The 26,815-nt window shown below is 44.2% G+C and overlaps 1 protein-coding gene across 6 annotated transcripts in view; it reads left to right on the forward strand.

The window, feature by feature from the left end:
- LOC120905795 (protein piccolo) overlaps nt 1-26,815 on the forward strand; it is an 81,563-nt gene that overhangs the window by 46,583 nt on the left and 8,165 nt on the right. For 4 of the 6 annotated variants that reach the window (XM_040316961.1, XM_040316969.1, XM_040316942.1 and 1 more), the window contains exons 2-3: nt 12,747-13,282; nt 24,103-24,262. In XM_040316961.1, the coding sequence (XP_040172895.1) occupies nt 13,238-13,282; nt 24,103-24,262 (205 nt within the window). In that variant the 5' untranslated portion in view covers nt 12,747-13,237. Of the gene's footprint in view, nt 1-12,005; nt 12,223-12,746; nt 13,283-24,102; nt 24,263-26,815 lie in introns of all 6 variants that reach the window. The other 2 variants (XM_040316989.1, XM_040316979.1) reach the window with 2 other exon arrangements.

Here is a 26,815-nt window from a genome sequence, read left to right on the forward strand (position 1 = left end):
CATTTACTGTATTTGCTCTTGTCTACGGGACTGCTGAAAGGTAGTGGTAATGCAAACAACGCTTTGAAAAAAGGGTTTGAAAGCAAGCAAGTGTTGTGATGGTTTACTTACTCCCGGCTCTACTCCCTCCGGGAAATGGGATTGATTTGTGGCGGTACGCTGTAAGCGACCGTCTTTACACGGGAGAGTAAAATTATTGATATTGAGAAGGGTGACCGCAATTTGAGTTTTGTCGGGCAACACACTGTGGTCGTATGCTGATGTTTGCCGTTTTCCTCCCATCTTCCCGGTCGTGTAAACTGTAAGTTTATCGTCGGAAGCGGATTTTGGAACGAATTTTACATCGCTCCTATGATAGGCTCCTGGTGTAGATTGGAAGCAAACGGGCCGGCTGGCCAAGGACGAGAACGAGCAAATTCTAATACATGTTTAATGGACAACGACTGCCTGACGCTGGTGCGGTGTGGTGGCTAGGGATGAGCAAGATTGCAATCGTAAACATAAAGTAAACAGATGTTACATCAAAGGAACGTTCCACTTAAGGAGCCAATCGTTTGGACACGTTTTACTACACGTTTGAATGGAGGGAGCGAATGAAAAGAAAAGTTTTCGGTGGTGAATGGTGCCAATGAAAGAATGTGAAGAAAAATACGTTGAAAAATACGACCAGCTTTTATACACTTGTACAAGGTAACAAGATTTGTTTTCCTGTTTATTGATGTTTTTCAATTCATGTTCTAACTACGTGTTTTCCATTGTCGAGCAGTGAAATTGCGTTCATTTTTCCCAAAATCGTAAACATAATCTTTTACGTGGTAATATATTTTTTCTTCTTTACATTGTTTTCATTTGCGCGCCGAAAACCGTTCGTAAACTAATTATCTTCACTTTTGATTAATTTTCCGAGCATTATCTACAGCTTGCCTCTTCCTGTCTTCATAACAATCAATTAAAACTTGTCATTTATGCGTCAAAAGCTGCCTATTAGCTAATCTGCAATTAAAGCGCATTGAGACGATTTTACGGCTAATTAAACGATGAACGGTCGCTTTTAATGCTCCGACCACCATCAAACGGACGGACATTATCATTTCGCTCGCAATGGCGCTTGTAAAGATCGTTCCATCACGAGTGCAAAGTGTGTGATTGTTTGTCGTTGATTTTAAAACACAATCAAATCCAGACGCAATATAACTTCCCGCGAAGCGGACCTCTCGTTAAAGTATGACCGGAAAAATAATCCCTTGGTGTGAAATTTATGTTTTTTCTTGTTCTACCATTCGTTCCCTGGGCGGCACCTTGTGCTGCGATGCGCGATGGGCAACAGATTCTTTCCGAAGTAACAACACCAGGACACAACTTTGCTCGTTTTTTCCCCCTGTCGGATCGTTGGTACGCGAGTATAATGCCCACAGACCACAGGGTGCTGGATGATTTTGCAATTTTCATCACCCTCCAACGCGGTATTATGCTGTGGAAAAGTTATCCCAGCCGTAAAGTATGGCTAGGATAAGCGTGTGGTGTATTAAAACCACCAACGAGCCTAGGGCTGGGCTGGGTATATGCCCCATCGAAAGAGACGGAAGGTGTTAAACCGGTGGTGTTATCTCATCGGTTTCGCGAGGGAAGCGCGTTTCAAATGCATTCGCGGAAAATTTAAGATCGAGCAGTGTAGCAGCATTGGGGATTAACCGTCTGTAGCGGGAAACCGACGAAGCCTACCGATTTGAAGTGTGTTTGTTGCGATTAGGGGCTCCCTCCAAATTTATGACCTGCTGTACATACGTTGCGGGAGTGGTGCTCGTAATCCTTGGAATGGTACATTTAAAGCCACTTAAAGAGCCATTTCTGCCATTTTTGGGGACCATGGGACATGGGACATGGGCCATGGGACACATGTACTGGTTCACGCATGGCGTTATTAAGCGGTGTGGCTTCTGAGTTTCCTTATTTTTTTGCTAGGATTAGTGGCAAATTTACGACACCAATTTAAACGGTAGCGATTCATTGCAATGGAGAAGTACTCTCTCTCTCTCTGTCTCGCTGTCAAACCGTAAATTTATGCCACATTTGCACATTTAATTATTTAACGCCAGTTTAAAATTGATGGAGCGAAGAGCGCAAATGGCGAACCATCAAATTACCCATTTGCGATGTTCATTATCCAGCAGGACACATTTTACGCACTAACAACGGGGTCTGCACCTTCCAGGAACGTAACATGTTTGACGATTTTTTGCACACGATCAAATCGCGACCAACTCGCCGCCATGGAACTAAAACGATCGAAACAAAAAAACGTTCGCCTTCATTCCTTACAACCTAAGCAAAACGATTATCGCACGCAGAAGAAAGAGGGCAAAAATTGCAACTAGACTCACACACACACATCAGGGGCAAAAAATCGAATCTATAAAATCGAAAAGAAAAGTGGCGCAAAAAAGTGGAAATCAAATCAGAGTAAAACCAATCGAGGACCAACGATCGTTCCTTGTGTTATTTTTTTGTATGTTCCTCCGTGCTAAGCTGCCCTCCGTAACGCAGGAAAACTTCTCCGGTGAAATCGAAACTCTCGGCCAAGTCGCCCTGACTCCATCGCCAGTCGTAAAATAATCGAGCATGTAATTTCATTAGCGGAAAATGGTGTTTCCCTTTCTTTTGCCGGCAGGGTGGCGCTCGTCATCCACCCAGCGGTTGTTTGGCAGTCCCTTTTTGCTAGCAAGAGTGTGTGTATGTGTGTACGAGTGTAGGTCTGTTTGCTGTACACTTTTACGATCAGTTCGGTGTTCGGTACAGTGCATGGACGGGCTTTCGTTTTCGTGCGATTGGTTCATTGGTGTTTCGTTTTTTTGTGTTTCATTTTTTCTCCGATATTTCTTGACATAAGGTTTCTGTTCGTCGATGCATTTGGCTGCATCTTAAAACACAGCCGCATAATAGCGGTGCAGTAGTAAATCAAACAACGTGTAGTTGCTGTGTAGGGCCGTACTACTATTCCTGCTTTACCTACAAAGAAGTGCAAACCATTCCACCGACATTTGCCGCAATTCAAGCTTCGTGACAACAATTCCAATCGCACCCAGTATAATCCTAGGACACACCCTAATTAATTTTGGACGCTACAAATTGTGGTACAGCAATTGCTTCACCGAATCGTGTGGCGATGGGCATGGAAATTAGACCAAATTTGGGCTCGTTACTGGCGCCGACTGGGGTGGTGTTTCGTGACTCCTTGAATGTGTGCAATTTAGCGAAGGAAATGAGGAAAGAGTTACACGAATCTAAAGCGGCATGAACAATGATAGCAGCAGACTTAATCGAAGTTGTTTGGTGCGGGTTTAGTTGGACGGGAGGTTGAATTGAATGTAATGGATTTGGGCGCAGATGTTGCCACAGCTGCTAATGTTTGCTGATGATTGGCCAAAAAATGCTCCAATTTAGGAGCTATGATAATAATAATTTACGAAATGGAACTGCAAAGTAATGTGTTTTTTTGGTTCCATTTGCTTCTTTTACTTGTTTGAATGTACGGCAAAAAAATATACAATGGATTGCCGAAGAGCAATGCAAACAAATTCATACTTTCTATAGAATCTAAAGAATATCAGAAGTACAACTTCTCTCGCGAAAAGTGCAACCATGTTTGTCTTCGGATGTCATTAGTGTTGTACCCGTAAGGCAATCGTCAAAACTTTCCAGCCGAGCCTCCGATTCCCCACACCTAGCTCTCTTCATATTTCCATTCGTTCTTATTGGTTTCGCACGTCACAACTCGCATCATCTCGGAATGTATGCCATTCAGCAGCATCACTTCCCCATGAACAACTGTGTACCAGAGTGCTCTATCATTTTCGTTCCATCATTCCTGAGGATATGTGCAAGGACTATAACCGGATGAGTAAATATTTTCTTAAACCCAACCACGTGCTTCTCCTGCCGCCGTCGCATTAATCCATCCGCTCGTTCTTCATCCGGGGAGTACTTTTCGCAATCAACATACGTGGACTATCTCACGGTTGCTTTGCATAGGAGCTGTTCTGACACTTGCATGAGACAGAAAGCATGAGAGTTGAAACACTCCATCCAGTGCACCTGTGGAAGTGTAAAACTATAGAACACGGCGAAAGTTTCTCATCGCCATCCTGGCGTTGCTTGTTGCATTGCGTTGGAGCATTGCATTTGGCTGATGGAAATACACTTTACAGGAAATTGTACACAGGAGCACAGCAGTTGTTAGGGAATGCAATCAGCGGTAACACCCACAGGTGGAAAATGTTTGTCTCACCGAACCATCACACCATTGCGTGGGATTAGTTTTGAATAAGAGAAAGTAATGAAAATAATAATTAATGTACTTGTACGGTTCAAGACAACGACATGTAAACGTTGAATATTTCTAACAATGCAAAATAAAGATTGGATCTTTCATGATGTTGTGGTACGTGAAGAATGTACAAAAACATCCAAAAAGTTAATGCGACTCACGTTTAAAGCACAAGGACATACCTCCGTGATATAAAATAAATATGCATAGTACCTTGATGTCCTCCACGAACTATAACTTAACAGAGGTCCACCAGTTTGACCCAGCATTGTGCACACCATCAATTCATCCCAACATCTCACCACATTCTTCACCGAGACACGTCCTAGCCCTGTTTCGGTGTTAAAGATCCGGCACGAACATGGTCGCAACACGAAAGGTCCCAACATCTAACCTCACTCGCCGGTTCATGGTTGCAGAGAAGCGGCGGCATCGTTAGCAGCTCGTTCGCTCTCATGTTGGGCGAAAGAAGAAGCCTTCGAATGTGTGCCACACGATGAACATAAACCGTTGAGTGCACGTGCTACGGTCTTCCTCACTGGCGGTGCCGATTGCGCAACGACAAGTGCAGCTCGCGTGCAGCAACGACACTGCGAAAGGGTTTCCCTTCTATTTGTGTACCAGAGCGTCTGAAGCTTAAGAAATAGTGGTCGAGTGGTGTAGCATCTTCCGATTGTTGCTGTTGCTAAGCCGAACGGAGCGAAAGTTTAGATTCCTTTGGCAATGGGTGTGTTTGCTTTAATTAAGCAGCACGAACCGGATGATGTTGTGACAGATTTAATTAGTTTCTAGAGGCAAACTTTCGCGACCAGCGGAAGAGTTGAGGAGCTGGCGATTGTGGAAATGGGCTTATCATGCTCGTGATATGGACCGGCGTACAGACGGTTAGTTCACGTCAAGATGTACTCTGTTGTAAGGAGATGTCTGTTAATTATTGTAGTAAACAATCTAATGCTGTACTGGATTTTGGCGCCAGAGATAAGTTCTAACTGATAGACATTCTGCGGAGAGGATGACGAGAAGTTCCAAGATTCGAAGATGTGTTTATGAAACTGAACTAATATGGTCCAAGACTCCAAGACTTAGATTTATATAACTTTCATATTGATTATTAATGTCACATGTCACCATCAAGTGAGAAGCTCTTTGGGTACTTACAATGAGCTTCCTTTGAAAGTACATGCTAAATGGGCCATATTCGACATCCACTACATCAGTGCAATGAAAGTGAGACACTGCTGCTCTACTCGATGCACTCAATGTACCCCATGCGGTGCCCATTTTCCCAATTAAAACGATTCAGTTGTGCAACTTTGCTGATGTTCCTTCCGATGATGTTTCAATCTGACCAATAAGCACTCACGGGAATATCTCTGCCGGATTCCCGGGGAGAAATCGATAATAATTGGATTTATGTCGTTTGATCTCGCCAAGCAACATCCACTCACGCGTTTTGCCCCCAACCAGGGCATGGAGGTTTAAAATGGATGTACATCGCCTATCACAGAAAGCTCATTCGTGCCTTTAACGAAGCACACCAAACAGGACGTTATATCAGGATGCGAGAGTTATGGAATGTGAGGAAAGAGAGTTTTGGAGAAAATTCAATTTGCCCGTTTCAATATTTGGTTGGGCGAAACGGTTAATGAAGTGCCCGAGCGGAAGGCTCGGTTGATGAGATATTTGGATACGAATCGTGCTGGAAGTTCCTCATATCGCAAAAAAGTGAAAATTAAAAACTCACACATGATCAACTCGCTTACGTGCTTGCCCGGCTTCGTAATCGAGTCGATAGTATCGGGTACGGGGTGGGTTCGATTGATTCGATCAAACAGTCAATTTCCTTCCCAAGATGATGCTAACCTGCTTTTAAGTTGAGTCCCCGTGCACACGCTTACCTTCGATTTTCAGCTGTATTAAGTTAACTAACCGCTAGCGTGTTATGCCCAACGAAGGGTAAGGTTCTTCCTCATCGGTAAGCACCGAAACTCGGTGGTATTAGGAGCTTACCGAGCTTATCACAGAGGCGCAACCTTTGACCACCAGGTCCGTTACGCAACGGAAAGTAAAGCCGTTTCGCCATCTTTATTGGCCGCCCGGTGAAAGTCTTTACCTCTTTTGTCGGGCTATCACCGGTGAACACCTTTGTGGGAGGCCATATAAATATGTTTTTTAATCTCCACAATGACTCAGGACCAGCAGGTACTGCGTGGCGCGGTAGACCTGCGTGCCCGTCTGGTTTCGTAACCGGTTCAGCACTCATAAATCGTCAGGTAAAACAGGATTAAAATCATACCTCGACTAATTTATTGTGTGTGGTTTTTTGTTTGCTTCGACCCCTATTTCCGTATTCGTGTGTGTATGTGCAAACAAGTACTTGAAGTTTGTCTGTACAATCTCACGGAGATGTTTACACTCAATTGAAGGTTGAATTTGTGAGTTCCAAACAACCGACCACAGAGGTTGTGTACGCTTTCTTCCAGTGCGCGGAACAATTTGCATGACAAAAACGACACTTCTTCGCCGATCGTCTTCCACGTCCGCGGCCAATTCCGGTAGCGTGGAAGAAGTGTGGCACAAAATTTATGATCCCATTGTTGCGCGATATGAGCGTTCGCATTCAGCACGCGTGCAATTTGACAGTTCTTTTGCAGTGTGCAGCAGCGGGCTTTGTGCATGTCTGGCGGGAGGAGCAAGTGCGAAATGATACCGCTACAACCGGGCTTGGTCGGTTTAAATTGCCTGTTTTGGAAGGCAAAGGCAAGGAGTACGACCATTTGTGGAAGAGCATTTCGTGAGAAGATGTATATGTTTCGTTTTTATCGCGATTTCCATTCAGCAGTTTGTTTCTGTTTTTTTTTCCTCTCGTGAAGCAAACATACATACATTGCCACAGTAGAAGAAAAATAAATAAATAAATAAATAAATAAATAAATAAACAAACCCATTTTGGCTGACTAGTTTCTTTTTATTTTATGACGCTTTTGTCATTTCGCTGATGCCACGACACCGATCTCGAGCGAGCGCAAAAATAAAAATCTGGCAATAGACGCGCAGTTTTTACGCGACCACATCCGGTGCGCGAATGGGGAAGAAAAGCGTTTCCTCTATTGGGGAGATACCCTTGCAAAATATGCGTGTTTTGCGTTTAGCGTTTATGCTCACGGTGCAAGAAACAACCTTCCCGGGATGTAGCGATTTGGCATGGGATGAAATAAAAAAAAGAGAGGAAATGTTTACCGTCGCTTTAATGTTTATCACCGGTTTTATCTGATTACGCTGCTCGAGGGTTCGGAGTGTAAGAGAAAGACAAATAAAGGTATAGCTTTCTTCCGCAAAACGGCCAAGGAGGAAAATTATCTCTTTGGCAAAGCTAAGCACTGTGGTTTTTTTATGATCGTCTATTAAAACACGAATGTTTAGGAGTCGGTTTACATCTTCATTTTCTTGTTGTTTTGCAACAGTTTATAATTGTTTCTTGTAACGAAACAGCGACAATAATAAAGACGTAAACATTATTGATGACTATGTTTGTGTGAAAATATTGAACATGAATTTAATGTGAGTGTGTTCATCATTTCTGTATTTTGCAAACATTACTTACACAGTGCTACCATGCAATTTGTAAAATGTATTTACCTTAATCCTGCAGCGTCCCTACCAAATGAATCCAATTAGAAAACACCTTGTTACAAGAAATTGCATTTATTACACAGCACTTACCTGTTTGCGAATCGCTGCCTTACGCGATTGTACCATTGCAGATAAAAATGCAAATGGAACGGGGCACAAATAGGGCTGATTGAAGCCACTTTGCGTTCCATTATGTTTGTGTGTGTGTAGTAAAAAAAAGGAAAATCCCCTCTGAAATACGCATGCCACGCGAAAAATTTCCCTCCTGGTCGGGAGATGGCGAAAAATACGGCGAAACACCGGCTCCACTGCGTTCCCTTTCGTGCAGTTAGGACTGGCAGAACGGAAAACAAGAAATCTCTGCCACTAAATTTAGCCCATTTGTATTCGAAGCACATCAACCAGGCAAGCGACGGCCACGGTCTGTGGCGTCCGACCGGGGAGACAGGGATGCTGCTGCTGCTACTACTGCTGCTGCAATATGCTGCTTTATGTGGCCGCATAATACGGCGTATCGTGGCTCGATGTGGCGCCTCACTGCGAGACGATATGAATCGAAACGAATCAACGCAATTTGTGCTGGCGCATCATCATCATCATCATCGGCGGCGTTGTCGTCCTCGTGGTCGTTGGTACACTCGCCGTCAGTTGCAGTAGAATCTGGTTCGGGGCAGCAGCCACAGTCTGGGATGGGTGCATCAAGAAAAACTACCATTTTTGTGGGCAATGTGCTTTTCGGGGAACGGTTGATCAAAACCGAAAGTAAAATATTTTCCCTGGTTTTCCACCAGGGAAAATATTTTACTGTTTTTTTTTTTGGGGAGAAATTGCGCTCTGCGATGGAACGGTTTTTCTTGTTTGGATGGTTGCAGCAGGTCTTTCTTATCACAGATTGACTCCGCTTATAGAAACGAGCAACCATAAACATTTCCTGTTGATAACGAAGGAGGGTAAAGTTTGGCTCGTGTTAGTATGAAAAGTAAATGGATGAGTTTTCTTCGATGTGTGTGGGCATTTTAGGGAGCAATTCATATCTACAGCATACGCAACTCCTTCTTCTATTCACAAACACCTTTCAGTAGGCACACAGACAAGAGTAAAAGTTTCATCTTCATCTTTTAAGTTCTTGATTATGAGTACGTTTTCACGCTGCATTGCGATTGCATTGCGAAAATGTTTGCCGGTAGACGACGGAGTTTTTGTGAACTTTTTAAGTGGTTTTCTTGGTGTGCTATAGACCGTTCATTTTGAAAACTTTTTAACAGTAAAATAGTCTCCTGATTATTGCTAGAAAGATGAATCTGACACCATTTTAGTAAAATATACAATAATTCATTTATTTTTGTAACACAGACTCGCTGTTTAAAGCAAGCATCCTTGGGTGTTAAATTCATTTAACAACAGTTTTCATTCATTTGCAACGCTCCAGACACAATCCTGCTTAAGTTATTTGATAGTTCAACCATTCCCTCAACATAATCCAGCGTCACCTTCAGGAAGCCATTGAAAGTGTTTTCCGAAAGGCAAAATCCACTGATTCGTGTTAAATCAGACGCCCCCCCACTCGTAATGGTTGATAAGCGTTAGCCTGTGTCTACCAACGTCCTCCACCCAGCAGGACCCGTCCTATATTGTGTGCGTTAATTGCTATCGTTTCTCGTCTGGTGTGACACCGGCCATAGAACATCCCAGACATGCTCGGGTTCAGACAACACCGCCCCAAAACAACGCTGCCTGGCTGTGGATGCTCCATTATTGTGCGTCCCCGAAAACAAAATCGACACGGTACGACACCAGCCACTTCAAATCGGATTAAAAGTAACGCTTCGATTGATTTAATTAAAGTATTACCAGCGAATAAATCTTCGCACCCCCGTCGTCCCCTTTTGTCCGAATTGGGCGCCGGTGTGAGGGGTTAATTAATTTCGCCAGCACCAAGCTATAAGCCTCATAACAATAGGACGGGCCGGGACAGTAGAGTTGTTTTGCAACTTGAGGGTTTCAAAGCGGATGAGAAATTCGAAACGACACGGTAATAACCCTACTGGATGTCCATCTCAATGGTAGTGTGGTATTTTTGTTCGCAACGCTTGTAATGAAGTACGTTACAAAGTATTTCTAGGACGCGTGCTAGTTACATCTCAATAAATGCACAAAGGAGCGCGGGCTCTATTCTTTTGCTGCCTGGCAGCTAGCGCGAACTAATGGCATAATGGCACACAGAGTGATCCTTTTCAGTTGGTCACTCTTTCAGGCGCAGTGAATGTGATTCCATTTTTCCAGCTGACTGGATAGTTCGGTACAGCTTCATCTGTCTTCCCACTCGCTGATGGGAAAATATCTCATTAGACTGAATGCGGGATGGTTCTTGCAGCGAGTGCTACTTTTCCACGGAAAACCCACTCGTCCTTCAAACTGTATCACCATCATTACGGTCGGCGAAGAAAGCTGCGCGCAGTCATATGGTCGTGGCCATTAGTCAACGTCGGACGGGGTACCCATCATGAGCATCGGCGTTCATCATCTCCACTGTTCATCACCTCAATCATAACGGCGTTGAGTGGAGAAATGTTATCACCCATTTTGGGGAGGAAAAAACACTTGTTCTACCGTAGCAGTGCGCACACTATTCAGGGAGCAAGGTACATAGAGTCTGGATTATTTGAACAGCTTACCAGAAGGACGCAACGGACAAAATCTTCTTTAGATAAAATCAGACCATGATGTGGTTTAGATAGAAGCTTGATTCCTTAACAGCTATTCTCTAGAAGCCATAGAAATAGCTGTCATATAGAAGTTGTAGGTTTTTGAAGGTCAAACTATATTCTACATATAACAATAAATTGGATATTCAAGTGGATGAGATGATATTATTCACTGCGGGACATTCATTGCCTGACTATTTCAGCTTCAATGAAAACGAGTAAACAATAAATTCGATTTTAACGACAGCTTTCTGGCTTCAAAATTAAAAAAGTGATCTGGCGATTCGATTTATTGAACTTCGACTGATGCCGTCCAGACTTGAATGCTACAATCCGTTTGTGGGTCATTGCTTTGAAGTTCAACCCGTCTACCGTGCTCGGGTAGGTCGAAGGTTCTCGCCAAATGGGCGGTGGATATGCAAAATCGAAACCCAGCAGACGAGAGAGATAGAGCGTAGAAGAAAAAAAACACCATGAAAACCATCCCAACCACAACGCTTCGTGTGTCCAGCACACGGAGTATAAGCGTTGAGATTCAATAAAATATTGAAACCGCAAGCATAATCCCTCGCCCTCGTCGCGTGTCACCGTTTCCACTATCCCGGGCACGTTCTTCCATCGCAGGTTGAAAGGATTTCCTTTCTGCCTTCTATCGTTCTACCGCATTCGCACTCGATTGATTCGTCCAGTCCGCACTGCTGGTCGATGTGGTTAATTGCAAAATATTTGCATTTTAAATTGCACCCAGGGTGTAACGACGAGGGTAGAGGGAGTTTGTATTAAAGGGAACGTGTTTCGATTCGGAGGCACGCGAGGCACGAAGTGGAAGCAATAGGGTTTGGGGGCGAAATATTAGCCACGATTGGGGCTTGCTCGAATGGGTTTCAATCGCGCATGAAGGCTCATCGATGGACAAACAGTAAATCAACATGGCGTGCAATAAAATCGCCCTCGGTTCGATGGGCGTTAGGTGGTTCATAAATTTAATTAAAACTAAAACGTCATTTCTACGTTTGTGAAATGTGCGATGCTTTTCAAATGCAGCACCAAACCTGTTCGATGGAGCTTGTAAAAGCGACCTGCTGGGGGCTATTTTTTGCAAGAGTTTGAATAAATTTATTTTACTACGAAGATATTGATCGTGACTTTAGATTTGTTTGCTTTGATATGCTTATTAGAAGGAATCGACGATTATAAAAGCAGCAGAAAATGAATAAATGCCAGATTATCTCGACATCAAAAGCACATTGAGATAAATTATTATCAATTACGCAATAAAACGATACATTCCTCAGTCAAACATTTCTTCTAATGATATCTTTCCGTTTTATTTTCCATTGCAGGCTTCCTGGCGTCGCTTGTTGATCTTGCCTTTTTGGATAGCGGCTCACCGAGACCTGTGGTGCCCAAAATCCCCACTACAAATCCCGCCGAAAAACATCGACAAATTCATCTCTAGCTACCCCGGCCACCAGAAATCCGAAAGCTGCCCTCTCATAACGATAAATTATTAGTTACGTGTCCCCACTCTCGGGGGACTTGGTGTAGAAAACCCGAACAGTAAGAGATCATAAATACGCCGGAACGTGTGCCATGATTTATGGGCAGTTGTCCAGTGGACGTTTTGCGCCCGGCGTCATCATAAGGAAGAATTTGTTACGGACGGCAAATTCTTTCCTTTCGGACACAGACGCACAAAGACAGTTCCGGGTTTGTGCCGATGCGTGACGGGGAAGGAAAAGTCAGCCCGTTCTACTTTTCTGCGCTGAACGTGGGCTCCTCCTGTGTTGGGTCAAGTGCTGTTCTGTGTAGTAATAAATGTACGAACGCACATGTTGGTGTTAGTGAGACATAGTGGATTGTTATCGAATTTTGTATTAGTTTTATTGTTTTGAAAATGAATGTGTTTTTTTAGGTTTACATGGTTCATTGATGATTGTGATTTATTCGTTCTTTTAGCAAGTATTATTAAATAAAGCTCCACATAATTGTTTTCAAAGAAAGTTCAACGGCTCGATCCCATCCCGCAGCAAAAGTAGATCTAAAATCCATTACGTTTTTGTTTACCCTTTCTTTCTCCAAAGGCAAATCGAAACGGCCCTATCCAATGGGTTCGTGTGCATAAGAAGTGAACGTGTGTTGTGTGAGAAAATAGTGCAAACTAGCGAGGAATCGAAAAAGAAAAAGAAGTGAGTATAAATCTGCATCGAAAGTGAAATCATTCCGACTACCGGTCCGAAGGCCCTTGCCGCACCGGGCCAACGAACGTTACCGGAAGTGGTCCCTCGAAAGTGAACCGAAGTGAATCGCGCTGGTGGTACGGGAAACGGCGCTTTACCCCACGCCGGCGGTACCGGTGGGAAAAAGTTAATTAATCCAAATATTGGTCCGCTTTCGTGCAGCCAGCACCCAGTGTTCGCCGTGGTCGGGGTCGGGAATTAGCAACAAAATCGATCCGTCCGAGAGCCGGAAAGGGTTCGTAGCGTAGGACGACGATCAAAGTCTCCGATCTTCGCGTACGGAGGCCGACATTTAGCAAACCGAGCGCCATCAACACATCCACATCGCCGGCAAAATGGAAACGGAGGAAATCATCAAATTGGTCGACGGGATCTATAAGGTGAGTGGTTTGAAGGAACGCTTGAGGAAGCAGTGAGGGTAAGCCGCTGTGGGTGGGATTGGGAATGAAGTTTTTCTTTTTGAATAGCAGAGGGCTAGAGCAGCGATGGTAGCGGTGGAAAACTTTCAACTGACACACCTTTGCCAGGTAGAACAGAAAATAGGGACATAGTTTTCCAAAAGTTACAGCCAGGTACACAGCATTTTCAGACAGGTATTTGACGTGGTATGTAGCTGGTAAGTTGGTAAAAAATGCTGACAAATTTTGAGAGATTCTGAATAAAAATTCACCGAAGAAAGAAGCATGAAAGCACGTTGCTTGAGATGATATTCGACCATAGAATTGATATAGCTAATGCACAACCATAAACCATCATACAAAAACTAGTTTCATATATTCCTAATTTGGAAACTAATCAGACGAAACCTGGATTGAAATATCTTGCAAATGATGTCATTATACGTTCCTGCACTCTCTTAAAGGGCAATGTTAAACATCCCTCAGAGACAGAGCTATTGTCAGCAATTACAGCCACGCGGCTGACGTCAGGACATGTGTGACGTCCGCTTCACAGTTCATTCTTCATTCTTCCTGCATTCCTGGGCAAACGTTATGGGCTTGGTCTTTAACGCTCCGGGATCCGCAACACCCAGCACCGTATGTGTGTTTTGCTGACTGCACACGGTTCCACATATGTCGGCAAGTTGAGGATAGAACTAAACCAGTTTACCGTACACTCCACGAACCGCTGCCCTACGAACCAGAACGGCTCGCGTTATCCGGCGTGAGACGAGCGTACGGAATGTGGGTTAAAGTAGATCAAAACCTACCTCCGCTTCGCTTCGATCCCGACCGACCGACCGAGAGATTGTGGCGAGGGCAATTGTATCGTTTCTGTCCCGGTTTTGCAGCACGGACGGAGTAGGAAAAGGGTAGAGATCAGCCCCATTGGCGAACCTGACCTGCAGGATTACAGGTGTGGCTCGGTAGGTGTACTCGGCTTGCCGGTGAGCGTAGAGCGTAAATATTTATGACGCTCTAGCTGCGTTGTGTGTGTCTCGCTTTTGGAGTTAGTAAAGGCGAACTAGCAACATGACTCGCATGACCAGAATGCAGTGAACTAGCTGGGTGAAGTCTTATCAACAGACCTGCAGTAGGTGAAGGCATGCCCGGCGTTTGACGTACAATCAGGGGCAACTACCAAGCTCTGGTTCTAGCACCCTGGACCCTACGGGACAATCTAAACAGTTTCAAAAAGCATTCCTCTTTTCCCCTACGGTTTTGCGAACGGGCAGGGCAGCGCTTGAATGGCTTCCGAGTGCAAACGGTGAGAACGTTAGAGTTGGAGTTTTTTCACAGTTCGTTGCACTACGCTGCCAGTGCATCTGGTGCTTTTGGGACTGATGAATTGTGTCCGATTTGTTGTAACCGGTGTTACCATCATCCTGCGCCCAGACCAGCGGCTAGAAGCGTCCGACGAAAGCTTGGTCAGCAGCTATTTCGACGGAACCGGGGTTCCGGCGCTAGTGCATTCGCAAATGGTAGAAACAATGTTTTACACCAGCTTCACCATGTACCGTACACACAGGATGGCACGCACTGAAGGGAGTTCGGTTGCATGTTTGCAAGAGGATTGTCGTTTTACGGCACAGCTTACGCAAACTATGACCCACGATGGAGCAGAGATAAAACGGCATGTCTGATGAGAAGCACACAAAAGTCCACTGAAATTTATATTGTTCGGTTGTTATCGTTTCGAATGTGACCTTCTAAAGGGTCATCAATTTTGAAGTTTTGTAAAAATAAGTTAAAAATCATTATGTGTCGTGTAAATTGTGTAAATGAACAGTTGAGTAGCTTCTAGAGCTACACCATTAAACTTTCATTATTTGCTCTCTGAAATAGTAATTAGTAACATCTGACCGGCTCATTTTCTTATCTCGACTTGTTTTCACAGTAAAGACGACGAATAATGGTGCCTTATGGTAGTTTTTGCAATGGCTATTGATGTTCAGCAAGCAAAAAGCGTTCTGCTCCTTGGCGTAACTAGTCGCTGGCTCTTGAAACGTTTTTTTACTTTCGTTTTTCTTTCGTCCATGGACAATGCAAATGAGTGGTTTTTCGTTTTTCGTTCCATTTCTGCTCGTTGAGTCGTGTTTTCCAGTGTATTAAGCAAAATTAAATTCAACGCAGCCATGATTACCATTATCATCATCTTTCTCTTCTCAAGCATACTTACGCCTGGTAGAATATCCGTACGTATCGTTAGCTGAGCTCTTGAAGAGCTGGCCTGTGATACGTAAATTAGTAGGCAAAAAATATCCAACTAGTGCAAGACATTTTTTGGTGTGTCCCTCCTGGCTTCCACCGGACCTAGATTAGATTTGTTTTACGAGATTTTTCCTTCCGTCAAAGGTGAGGTGGACGTAAACTGAGCTTGACATGATTCGATTTGTACCCATTTGGGATGGCGTTTTGGTTCGTTTTCTTTGCACTTGAAACATAACAAATGGAATGAAAAAGGAACGCTTAATCCCACGAATCCCTTAAAACGATCGTTTAGGATGATTTGATGTTTGACTTTCACTCGAGAAGCTACTAAAATTGGGACATGTTTTACTTTCCGCCCATGGTGGTGTCGTTTTTGTTCTGAACGAAGCTACGCAAGCGTTATGTCACGGTGAATAAAGGATTTAAAGAGAAGGATGCCCAAAAAAATCACTACAACCACGTAAGAGGAAAGGGAATCACTTGACAGAGGAGGAACAAATTGTCTTATCTCTTCAATTTGTTGCTTCAAATCGTTCGCTGGCAAAATGCTGGCAAAGTGCCACAAAAGATATCCACCCAGACTGTATCGTCATGGTGGAGATTTGTCTCGCGAAAGCAGCAACCCACTTGCTCAGCTGGTTTGCATTTAAGACGCGGTTTTTTGAGTGAGTTGAGATTTTCTTATGTTTCAGGAATGTTTTATTGCCTCTTAAACAACAGTGAGCAAAATGTAGATAAAAGCACGATAAAATAGTCTTATGTCCTTGAATGAAATGAGTGAGGTTGGTTAGCGATATTATGCAACCCGTGGGGATTATGACGTTGCTATGTTCACCAAATGTTTGCTGCTTGACCTAGATTTTATGGAGATCTGACTAAGAAAAGGGAAAATTGCGAGCGAACACAGCTCAGTTTAGGTTTTTTAAGGTAGTAAAGCTTCCAAGCCCGTCTAAGCTGTTTAGAAGTGAAGGATGTGCCCACATGGAATCAATTCCAAGGTTTAGGACGACATAGCGAAACAGGATCATGCTGTTACTGCTGAACGCTAGATGCATAGCTTACAATGTTTCAGAAACGTAAAAATAACCGAAAAACACTCCAACAAAACAGTAAAACAAACAAGCATCAAATTGACTCAATCAATTTACTCCACAGCTAAATTGAGCCCAATAAACGCGCCCGACACTCCGAATCAACATTCCCGTTTTTTTCACGGTGGCCCTTCATCATAACATCACTCACATACCTGCCCGTGAAATAAATGATGACTGCATCTGGCAGTATCGATTCACACATTTCCAAACAGTCTGAGCTGCCCGCTCCCCCAACACAACGCCAATCAAGTTTTCATCTCGTGAAAACACTTCATTCGCACTCGCTTGACTTGAGTGTGTGTGTGCCGACATGTCACTTCCATACGTTCCGACCGGGTGCGTCCGCTCGCAGCTCTGGTTCTGGTTCTGGGTGGTGTGAACTTTTCGCCATCAACCTTTCACACTACCCCGACGTCATAAACGCACACCCGATGGCGCCAGACGCGAATTGGAAAGTTTTCCATCCGTCGACGTCGTCGTCGTCATGCCGGATAGAGATGTGAGTAACGTTTCCCGGCCGCTTGCTCCGGCGCATCTTCAAGTCAGAACGCTCAAGACGCTGATGTGCGGAGGCAGCTAGACATCTGCAAATTATGAGGGTTTTGTGTGTTTCCAGGGAGCTGTTTACTGTCGGGATAGAGGAATGGGGATGAAAGATAAACTAGCATACTTCAGACATCAGGATGCTGCCATTTTACAAAGTTTGTCGTGCGCTGTGCTGTGTGATTTATGACCAGGAGTTGCTGCCTGGTGGAATTTTGAGGCATATTTGGGAAGAGCATAACTTTCAACATCAAATTAGCATATTCTTTACAGAACGGAACAGAAGGGAGCTATGTTTTAAGCGAAAGTTTGTTCAAAAATGCATCTAATGATCACTCCCTGTGTGACGTGGTACATATGATCGGATGTGCATGTTATTCCATACTTCCGAAAACACGACCCCAAAATGACATCTTGGTCCTTGGAAAATAAATCAGGTGTACGCAATGTTGTCATGCTCCAACCAGTTTTCCACTAAACTCTTTTTCTACGGAATCCATTTGTGTTTTCCCTTTGGTTCCGACCGAGCCGGCGACCTAATGTAATTATAGTGGTTCCTTCGCAATCGGAAGCAGGACAGCTTGGCAATCGCTGCTCCGTTTGCTTGACGGTGGAGCGAATCGATTTGACACTGAACTGAAGTAACAGCAAACACACTGTTTCCGAACCGTATTGTTGCAATTTTCACTATCCTAGAGACGGTTTAATGTTTTTTGGCGTGGGTAGAGTTGAAGGCTCAAGAAACAACAAGACAAAAACAGTAAATTCAACACGACCGAAATGGGACGTAACCCTGTCGCGGGGTGGTACGATGGTGTACCCTACTCCGAACATATGTGTGTGATACAGAAGCGACACGACAGAAGCTCCGGAAGGAAAAATCCTATTTACTGTACTGTGCACTGCAGGGAGTGGAGAAAAGTGCCAGTTGCCCTCACATTTGACACTCCCGGAAGGGCACAGATGGTACCATTGGCAAGAAGTACGACTCCTGGTTGGTTTCATTCGTTTCCTGTTTTCTTGAGCATTAGAACCGTTTGCTACTACACTTCCAGCCAGCCAGCACGCGACAGTCAATGGTAGAATGTAGATAAAATTGACAATAAAATTGACAAGCTCACCAACTTCATCTTGCTGCGTGTTTGTGCTTTCCGTTTTTGTGGCTCTTTTGTGGAGCGGCAGCAAACTTCCGGCTACGACGTCTTCGTGCTCTGTGTGAAAAGTCACTGAAAAGGGAAGGAGTTGTAAACTGGGAATGTCTCGGTCCAGTTGGTTTGTGGATTGGGTGAAAGTCTAGTGGTGGCTGATCTAGAAGAGCGTTTGCTTGAACGTTTTACGATTTACAGTCTTCGAGGAATGCTTTCTGAAGATATATCCTTTCAAGAAAAGGCCAAAAATGTAGTCAAGGATTGAGAAGGGTTGTCTTGAATACAGACTTTATATTTGCTGTAGGTTCTATTGAATTTTAATTAAAGCATCGAATCGTGTATTGTGAAATCGCGCAGTTTCTTCGTGCATTTTCAAACAAACCACTAATTAATGCAACCATTTCCAAACACCGTGGACAACTAAACATACAAAACTCAACAACGTACTACGTCTATGCTACACGATAAAGCTCAATTGCACGGGAGCAAAACACAAAAAATAGCAAATCCTTCGGCAATCGAGAGCAAAAAAGTTCGCCACCCATGGTCACTCGGTCGGTAATCCGCTTTCAATCCTCGACGATGCCCAAAATCCGGGCCACAGCTGGCAAATCCCAAAACCTTGCGTAGCATAGCCGGAGGAAGTATAATTCGCTGCCGGATTGAGGAGAGCATTATGGTCGGTCGGTTGAACCGATTCGAATGGTTTTATTTGCTCCCTATCCGCTACTCCAACGCCTCTCTTTCTCTCCTGTTACTTTGCCAGAATCGGTCACACAAACGGTCAGCAGCCTCCACCGTTGGGGAGGTACGTTTCTTTGGGGCGTGAAAAGGAATGGGAGCTTTTCTGCTCCATCACGCCGTTCCGGTCTAGTTCCGGGTGCAAAAATTCAAACCATTGTCGACCGGCATGTGTTTCCTTTTGCTTGAGATTTATAGTTCTTGCGTGGGTTTGTACAGGCGAATGCGTGTGTGTGTTTGTGAGTTTTGGTTGTGCTGGCGGCCCTTTTTGATAGGAGCGACACCTGACACACTGTGTTTTGGTATGGCGTCCCACAGCGACACGGCTGTAATCCTTGTGTTTCATTTTTTCCGTGTGAGTGTGTGAGTGTTAAACCACCCCGCTGGGGAAGGATGGGGATTAAACGCTCTTCATCTTGCGCTGTCGCCTTTCCCGCCTGTAATGGTTGCCGGTCATTCACATTTTGGCATTTACACGAACGTGTAAGACCGGCGGGAGACTGCAGAATAGGCGAACGTACGGAAAGTCCTTACATGTGGAAGCTGCCTGCCTATTTCTAGCCGTTTTTTCCAAGGATTTTTCTCGACCACCTTGCAGCGTGTAACGCCAAGCCTAGCTTCTGGTTACCGGTCAGTGTCTGGATCGGGATGTCGGAGGTCGCCGAGCGGGTGTTGAAGTTGCAACTTTATCCGACACCTGCTGGTACAACACGACACACACACACATACTTCCCGGTGACATGCATGTCGGAGGTTTAGCTCAACACATGTGCCGTACCGTGTAGTACCCGGTGGCAGTACATAGTATCGGATGCTTCGGACGGAAGAATTACACGTCCGGATGGGCAACTAGAGCGGGAGATGATTTAATGCTCAACGTGTTACAGTCACTTTTGGAGATTTGCTGTTTGGGCCGGAATTATGGGTGAAAAATGGACAGGGCTTAGCTGCTATTAATGAAGTATCGTTGGCGTAAAACAGAGGTGATTTAATGCAATTTGAAAGAGATGTTTAAGGATTTATTTAGTGTAATGCTCTATTTTTCATTTGTTTTGTATATTAAGTTAAAACAATTCACAACAACTGGGAAGATCCTCTTTAAACCATACAAGTAGCAAAATTAAGTTTAAAGTTCACCTCTTGAACTGATAAGCTCTCTATTTTGCGATGAAAAGCCCGTGTTCATGCAATAGGTTATTTAATTAGCACGACACATTGGAAAAGTAGTTTCGAAGCATTCGTATCGTAACACGCTTTTATCAATAGATTCGAATGATTCCATAAGTGCGACGTGGGATTATTCTATTTCTACCCTTGGCAGTTGCAAACTTATTTATAAACTCTCAATTACACCATACACTGTGCCGGTGTCAAGAGGGTCTTCCGTTCCCAGAACCGAGTAGATTGAAGGTTGAAGTAACATTTGCTTTACATAGTTCAAGAAAACAAAACCACCGTCCTGGTGTACTCGGGCGGTCTCCTAATACTATTAGACGCTACTCATTGCCGCAAGCTTCACCTGCACCCGAATGGGACTGCTTGGTCAGTTTGTAATCCGTACAGCGGACCTTTGGGTAAATTTGCAGTACGACTCGATTTCGCTGGCGACTATTTCTGTCTGTTTTTTTTGCCCCTAACTTTCGCCAACGCTCACACACACACTATCTCTCTCTCATCAGCCAGCTGTCCCTTCAATGGCTTCCGATTTATTTTACACGTGATGGACACCTTACACCCTTCGTGGAGCAGCTTTTCGTGATATTCTTTTCCGATACAGTGCGGCTGCTTGCGTCCCACGGGACACAACACCCGTCTGTCAGTGGTGACGTTGGTCCAGTGTGTTTTCCTCCGCTTCAACCCTTTAAATAACAAAAAACACTCGCCAGCAGATAGTGATTGGTACGTGTTCCCGTGTGCCAAAGCGAAAAAGGATATGCATATACCTACCCTTTTCCTTTAGTCCCGTGTAGGCAGAATGGTTGAGCGGAAATGATAATTGCATGCGGGGTGTGTAGGTGTGTGAATGGAGGACAAGACTCTTTTTTATTAGTTTTTATTTGTTTTCCTTCCAATGTCCACCACGTGGAACGCTCGGTCGTTTGACGGTTGGTGTGATGCGCATCGGGGAATACGCAAAGGCTCAAAAGCAATTTTGGATATCGAATTTAAATAGTGTTTGCATAAAAAATTACACCCGCCGGCAAGGATACAACAGCGACAGAAACAGTGTTACATCATGCAAGACCATTTCAGGGCGTGCGGAGAGCGTTAAAAGTAATGCATCTGATTTGCATAAAAATCACGCATTGACTTTACGGCTTGTTCATTTTTTTTGGGATGTGAACTTGACACAATCGGTGTAACGACTCTGTTGAATGTACACGATTTTAAGGCACTTTGGACAGGGAAAACATATTCAGCGGATTTGTTTGTAAAACTTCGTGTTTTCCTAATATTTTTGTTCAATCCCTTCCGACCCTATTAGCATAATAAGCGCCTGGCCTCTTATCTACACCGCCGATGCCACCACTTGACCCTGGCTTTATGAGAATTATTATCATAATGATGATCATCATCTTAATCTTTCGAACCCGGAGAAGTAACAGAAAGGGCCTAGGACCGAGGGTAACGGAAAAGTTTTTCTCCAACGCTAATTACAATAATTTAGACAACTTCGGAGACGCAACATGTAACCCAAACCGAAGCGGGAACGTTCTGCATCATCCTAAGCCCGAAACCAAACCCCATCATCCTCTTATCATCTCTTCGATAAATAAGCATTATCAGCCCTAACGACGGTATTGATGGCTTTTCCGTTGCCACGATCTGACGGGGTGGACGATTTTTGTGAGGCTTCTTGAAAGGTTTCTCTCGTCCACGTCCCCATTACTGTGTTTCCTCTTCATCCCACCGGGGCTCCCAGAGTCGTACCCCAGTCGCATTTTCGTCTATTGGCTGCAAGGGGTTCGGGTTAAGTTTGAACATCCGGTAGCGTTATAGCCAGTTCCCAGCTCACGAAGGGAGTTTGTCTTTCCTTTGGGCCCTTGTTTCCCCAACTGTTTTGCCATTTCCATCGATTCCATTCGTTTGTTTCCACTTCATTCCATCTTTCAGGGGGGAAGAAAGATGTTTGGCAAAATGGATAAAAAATATGGCAACAAAATAAGTAAACACAAACACTTCCACACGTGCCTTCTGGGTTGTTGGGGGGTTTTATGTGCGAAAAGGGCGGCGTACAATCGGATTACTTCCCGAGCCTGGGCCGTTCGGAGCGCGCTTTTCCACCCCGAGGGTAGCATAAAGCAAGGCGTTGTGTTGTTTTTTCTTTCTCCGGAAGGCGCTGGCGACGGTGTGATGCGTTTGCTCTGGATGAGCCTTTTTTTCCTAAGAGGAAAATATTTCTCTCTCGACACTTTCCGCCTTGTACCGTTTGGTGGGTGGATGAGAAGAAATAGGGCCTAAGGGACGCCCGGTCCGGTTGTTTTGGTTTCTGATTTTTTGTTTGCACTTTCGAGTTTGTATGCAGTTTTTCCTACGGATATTTCTCACACGCTCGATGTTGCTTCCCTTTGGCAGGCGCTAGCGAAAGGTTCGACAGGTTTAAAATTACATTAGAAAAGTTATCCCATTAAAAGTTTGATCACAGTGCATCAGAATGGATAATTCTTTTGGAGGAGCAGCATCGGTTTGTAGGAATGTTAGGGAAATGAAATGAAATTTAAAATGTAATACATTCAATTTTACGATATAACTGTTTGATCTTATAAGCCGTAATGGTAATTTAGTTTAATGTAAACACATAAAATGAAATTAAGCTTTCAAGCTGTACTAAAACTGCATCACATCAAAAATTTCCAAAATTGGACTTCTCTTTCTCCCTTTTCTATCATGTTCGTTGTTGCTATTTTGCATCGCAACTCAAGCAAACCAAAATGTCGTGAATGCCGGAAGCAAACCACAAACCTGGTGAGATGCTTGTCGTCGACGGTGGTGGCGTTTGATTGATCGTGAAATCGTGCATTATGACAATTTCCATAAAATGTTCATGCTCATGGTAGCGATTGAGCATGTTCCATACAGTTAACGAATGCCTGTGACATACACAAGATCGATAAGATCTCAGCTAGATTTGCTGGGAATAGCGTGTATAAAATTACACTTTGGAGATAACCATTTTGGTATCGAATCTTTTTAAAGATTCATTACAAACTGTCATCGCGTGAAGGATGTTGTTTTAATTTTAGGATGACTTCATGCCTCAAACTCACGAAGCAACGCTAAATCGTACACTTATCAAACTTACCAAAAAGACTACTCCACCACGCTATATTGCTCCTACTACTTAGGAAAACATTAACTGCGCACATCTTAACGGTCTTCCGACTGAGCCGCGTGTTTCAAGTCACGATTTTGATCTTGCGATTGCCCCATACGGCTTACACTTCGCCATTGATGAGCTTCGAAGATCCGGCAGGGTGCAAAACCGTCGTGCAGTGAGTCATCTGACCTCCCCAGGGCGCAAAGATGCCGCCCATTAGTATCGATATTAATGTCAGCGGTAATTGCAACTGACAGCGACGCAGCAGTACACCACTTTTGCCGGCGGATAGATTTTTGTGTAGCTTTTCTACCGGCTGTGGTGGGAGTTTGTGTCTTATGGCAGATGCATACAATCGTTGCTTGATGCTCATTACAGCATCATTGACTGGTTGCGAACTCTTCAACCGATCGCGAAGAAGTTCGATCAGCTGAATGTCTTGTGCGAACTTCAGCAGCTTCCAGCGCGCTCGAGGTATTCGGCCGCTTGCCTAACCAATACTTGTGCCATATGATTTCGCAAGTCGATGAGCATCAAAACTGACGACGCAATAGCAACATAATCATATTTATTTACGATTCATACCACCTTCCTTCCATTTCCTTAGCGTAAATAATTTCTTTGAAATTGTCTATCTGCTCTTGCTGACGTAAAAAAAACAACAACTGAATGCTAACGAACTCCTCTGCTCTTGTCTGTTTTCAGAACATACTGGAAAAGTTTAATCCCGGAGCACGACAGCTGATCAGCGCTGGCAAGGCGTACCTGAAGGCACTGCATGGAGCGTCTACTGCGTCGAACGTCTTTAACGAGGCACTCGCCAAGATCGCCGTCAATGCACAACAGGGAGGAACCATCGATATTGGTAAGAACCGGGAAGCAGCAGCTAGCCGTCCAGGAGTGTGATTTGTTTAATCGATGAGGCTTTATTGAACCTAGACGTACTGGTGTACTGATTATTAGAATTACCCCTCATTAACGCATTGGTAAACATTAATTTGCCGCTCACTGGTCACATGCGATGCAGCTGGAAGCTTTTTAACGAACCAAGAGGACCCCTCTGTTCGTCCAATGCCTGCATACACAACGTATGTGCGAATCAACCTTTGATATTTCCCTCCGTGTCTGTTTAATGCATTCGCTAATGTGCCTAGCTCGTTGGAGCGTCCTTGTCCACACTGAGGACCCGTTTATGTGAACAAGTTTGCACGTTCACTAGCTTCCACAAACTGTCATGAGCAGGTTGGCGGAAGGCATGGTTTACTTCAGTTTTTTAATGCTACAATATGCGAGAGTACATTCGTGCTGCTCAAAGGTTGCTTCAGCTGAACAGGACCGTTGAGGTGGAAAAAGATTATGCACCGGCGATGATGTTTCCGGCAATACATTCTCGTCTCTGGAAAGCCACTTATCGGGCAGTTCTTTTGACTCGATTGAGTCGTTGGAATAGATTATCAACTAGTTTGAAACGTCTGCGTTCGATGGAAGGTAATTTTAAAGAAGCGAGCCAGTTCGTAGCACACACACTCTTTCGACTACTTAAGAGTGTGCCTCGATGCGTATTTCCAGATGATGGTTTGTATGATATTCGTTATAAGAGTGTCTGGTTGATAGTCTGCTAGTCGTTGCTGAACTACATCAAATGACTCCTGAAAGCATCCGGCTTATTGCATTCATACATATACTCAAATCTGCACGAATTTTGCCCTACCTGCAACCTCCAAGGACTTACATTTTAAGTGCATGTGGAAATTGAATTCGTTGAAATTAATTCAATTCCAGCACTGCAAATGAGGATCCTTATCCCGACCAGCATCTTCCAATTCGCGACTGACAGAAATTAAATTCATCACCAAAATGAACAAAAAACAAACCTGCCACGAGCGACGGCTAATCTTGTCAGCCAATATCAGCATCAGGCAGACTGAAGGATGGATCCACCCGTTCGTATCTTTCCGTCAATGAAAAGAATTCACGTACAGCTCCAACTCTTCGTTCGCTAAGCATCATCGGCGGGTAGCAAATGAAAAGTCACCTGGAAAAGTTGAATTATGGGAAAGAAAATCTTGTTCTAAAGGGAACAGGAAATCTGGCTCTTAGGCTTCACCGATTCGGAAGCCTTAAATTGAAAATGAAAAATCAACAACCACCATCTTCTATCGTTCTTCGTACTTCTGTCTCTCAGCTTACTGACGATGCCAGTGCTGAATGGAGCTGACTCGAGCGTGCTTTTTCTATTCGCCTTTCTGCTCCTTTAGCCAACCCAGGCTACAAAGCTTCATATGAGCTCTGGCATGATTTGTAGCTGATGTTTTTTGCTCCTTTTCAATGTTTTCTTTCCATTTGCCTTTGCCTACCTCTACTCCACTCGATTGCCAGCTCCCCTGATCAGATTGTGCGGTGCTGATGAGGTGGAAAATTCAATGGAAACTCACGGGCGTACGGGTGGTGCTTGCTTCCCTAGCGCTAGTGCTACCGTTCGGCCGTTGTGTCGATTCAGGAAGAAAGTGCAAGAAAATAAGGGGGAAAAAGTGCGATAACCAAATATCTCGTCTCGTACGATCTCGAGTCGATACGGCAAGGTTTGCTTTTGAGATTTCGGTACTCGATAGGGGCAAGAAAAATGGAGTGCAAATGAATGTTCACCCGTCAGATTGTTCCACCCCGCGGGATCGTTTCAATGTCTGAACGAACGATTTAACCATTATGCACCTCGATTGGCTTCACGGTGCACTTGGTGCGAGATTTTATCGTCTACAGTCGCACAAACACTTGGGTAGAATTAGATTTAAAGCCAAAAACGTGCTCGTGATTCTCAAAGGTTCGTTGTGATGGAGCAAAATCTATCCCAATCAAGCAAAACGACGTTGAAATAAATTTGATTTCTAATTAACATTCAACTTGACAGACTATTGGTCTTAAGATTGCTGCAAAATGGAAGCTTTAGCCCATGCAAAACCACCATAACATGTGTGTATTATGAGGCTAATTATTATAATCATCCTTCCGTCCATCAATGACCGTCTTGTCGCATCGCGGAAGAACTCATTAATGCATTGATTGCCATGGCTACAAGAAACCAAACGTCCTGCTTTCATCCAGCTCCACAAACGCCCAGTTTATGATTTCATCAATTAGCTGCAGCTGCTGCTACCACCGTCGTCAGGTCCGGTGGCCACCTTATTACCAGCCACCAGCCTACGATTATCGCATCACGATCGCTTTATTTACCTCTTATCACATCGAGCGTGAGCGCATCGTTGCTGCAGAAGGACGCATGACGCCTGGAATGAAGATAATTTGTAGTTTGTCATTAATTTGCTGCTAACACCAACCGCTCCGACCGGTGCAGAGGGGAACGCGCTTTTTTGTGTTACAGGAAAGCATACCAGACACACTGGAAAGTGTTTGATAACTA

Source organism: Anopheles arabiensis, chromosome 2 (assembly GCF_016920715.1).
Source record: "Anopheles arabiensis isolate DONGOLA chromosome 2, AaraD3, whole genome shotgun sequence".
NCBI classification, from domain to species: Eukaryota; Metazoa; Arthropoda; class Insecta; order Diptera; family Culicidae; genus Anopheles; species Anopheles arabiensis.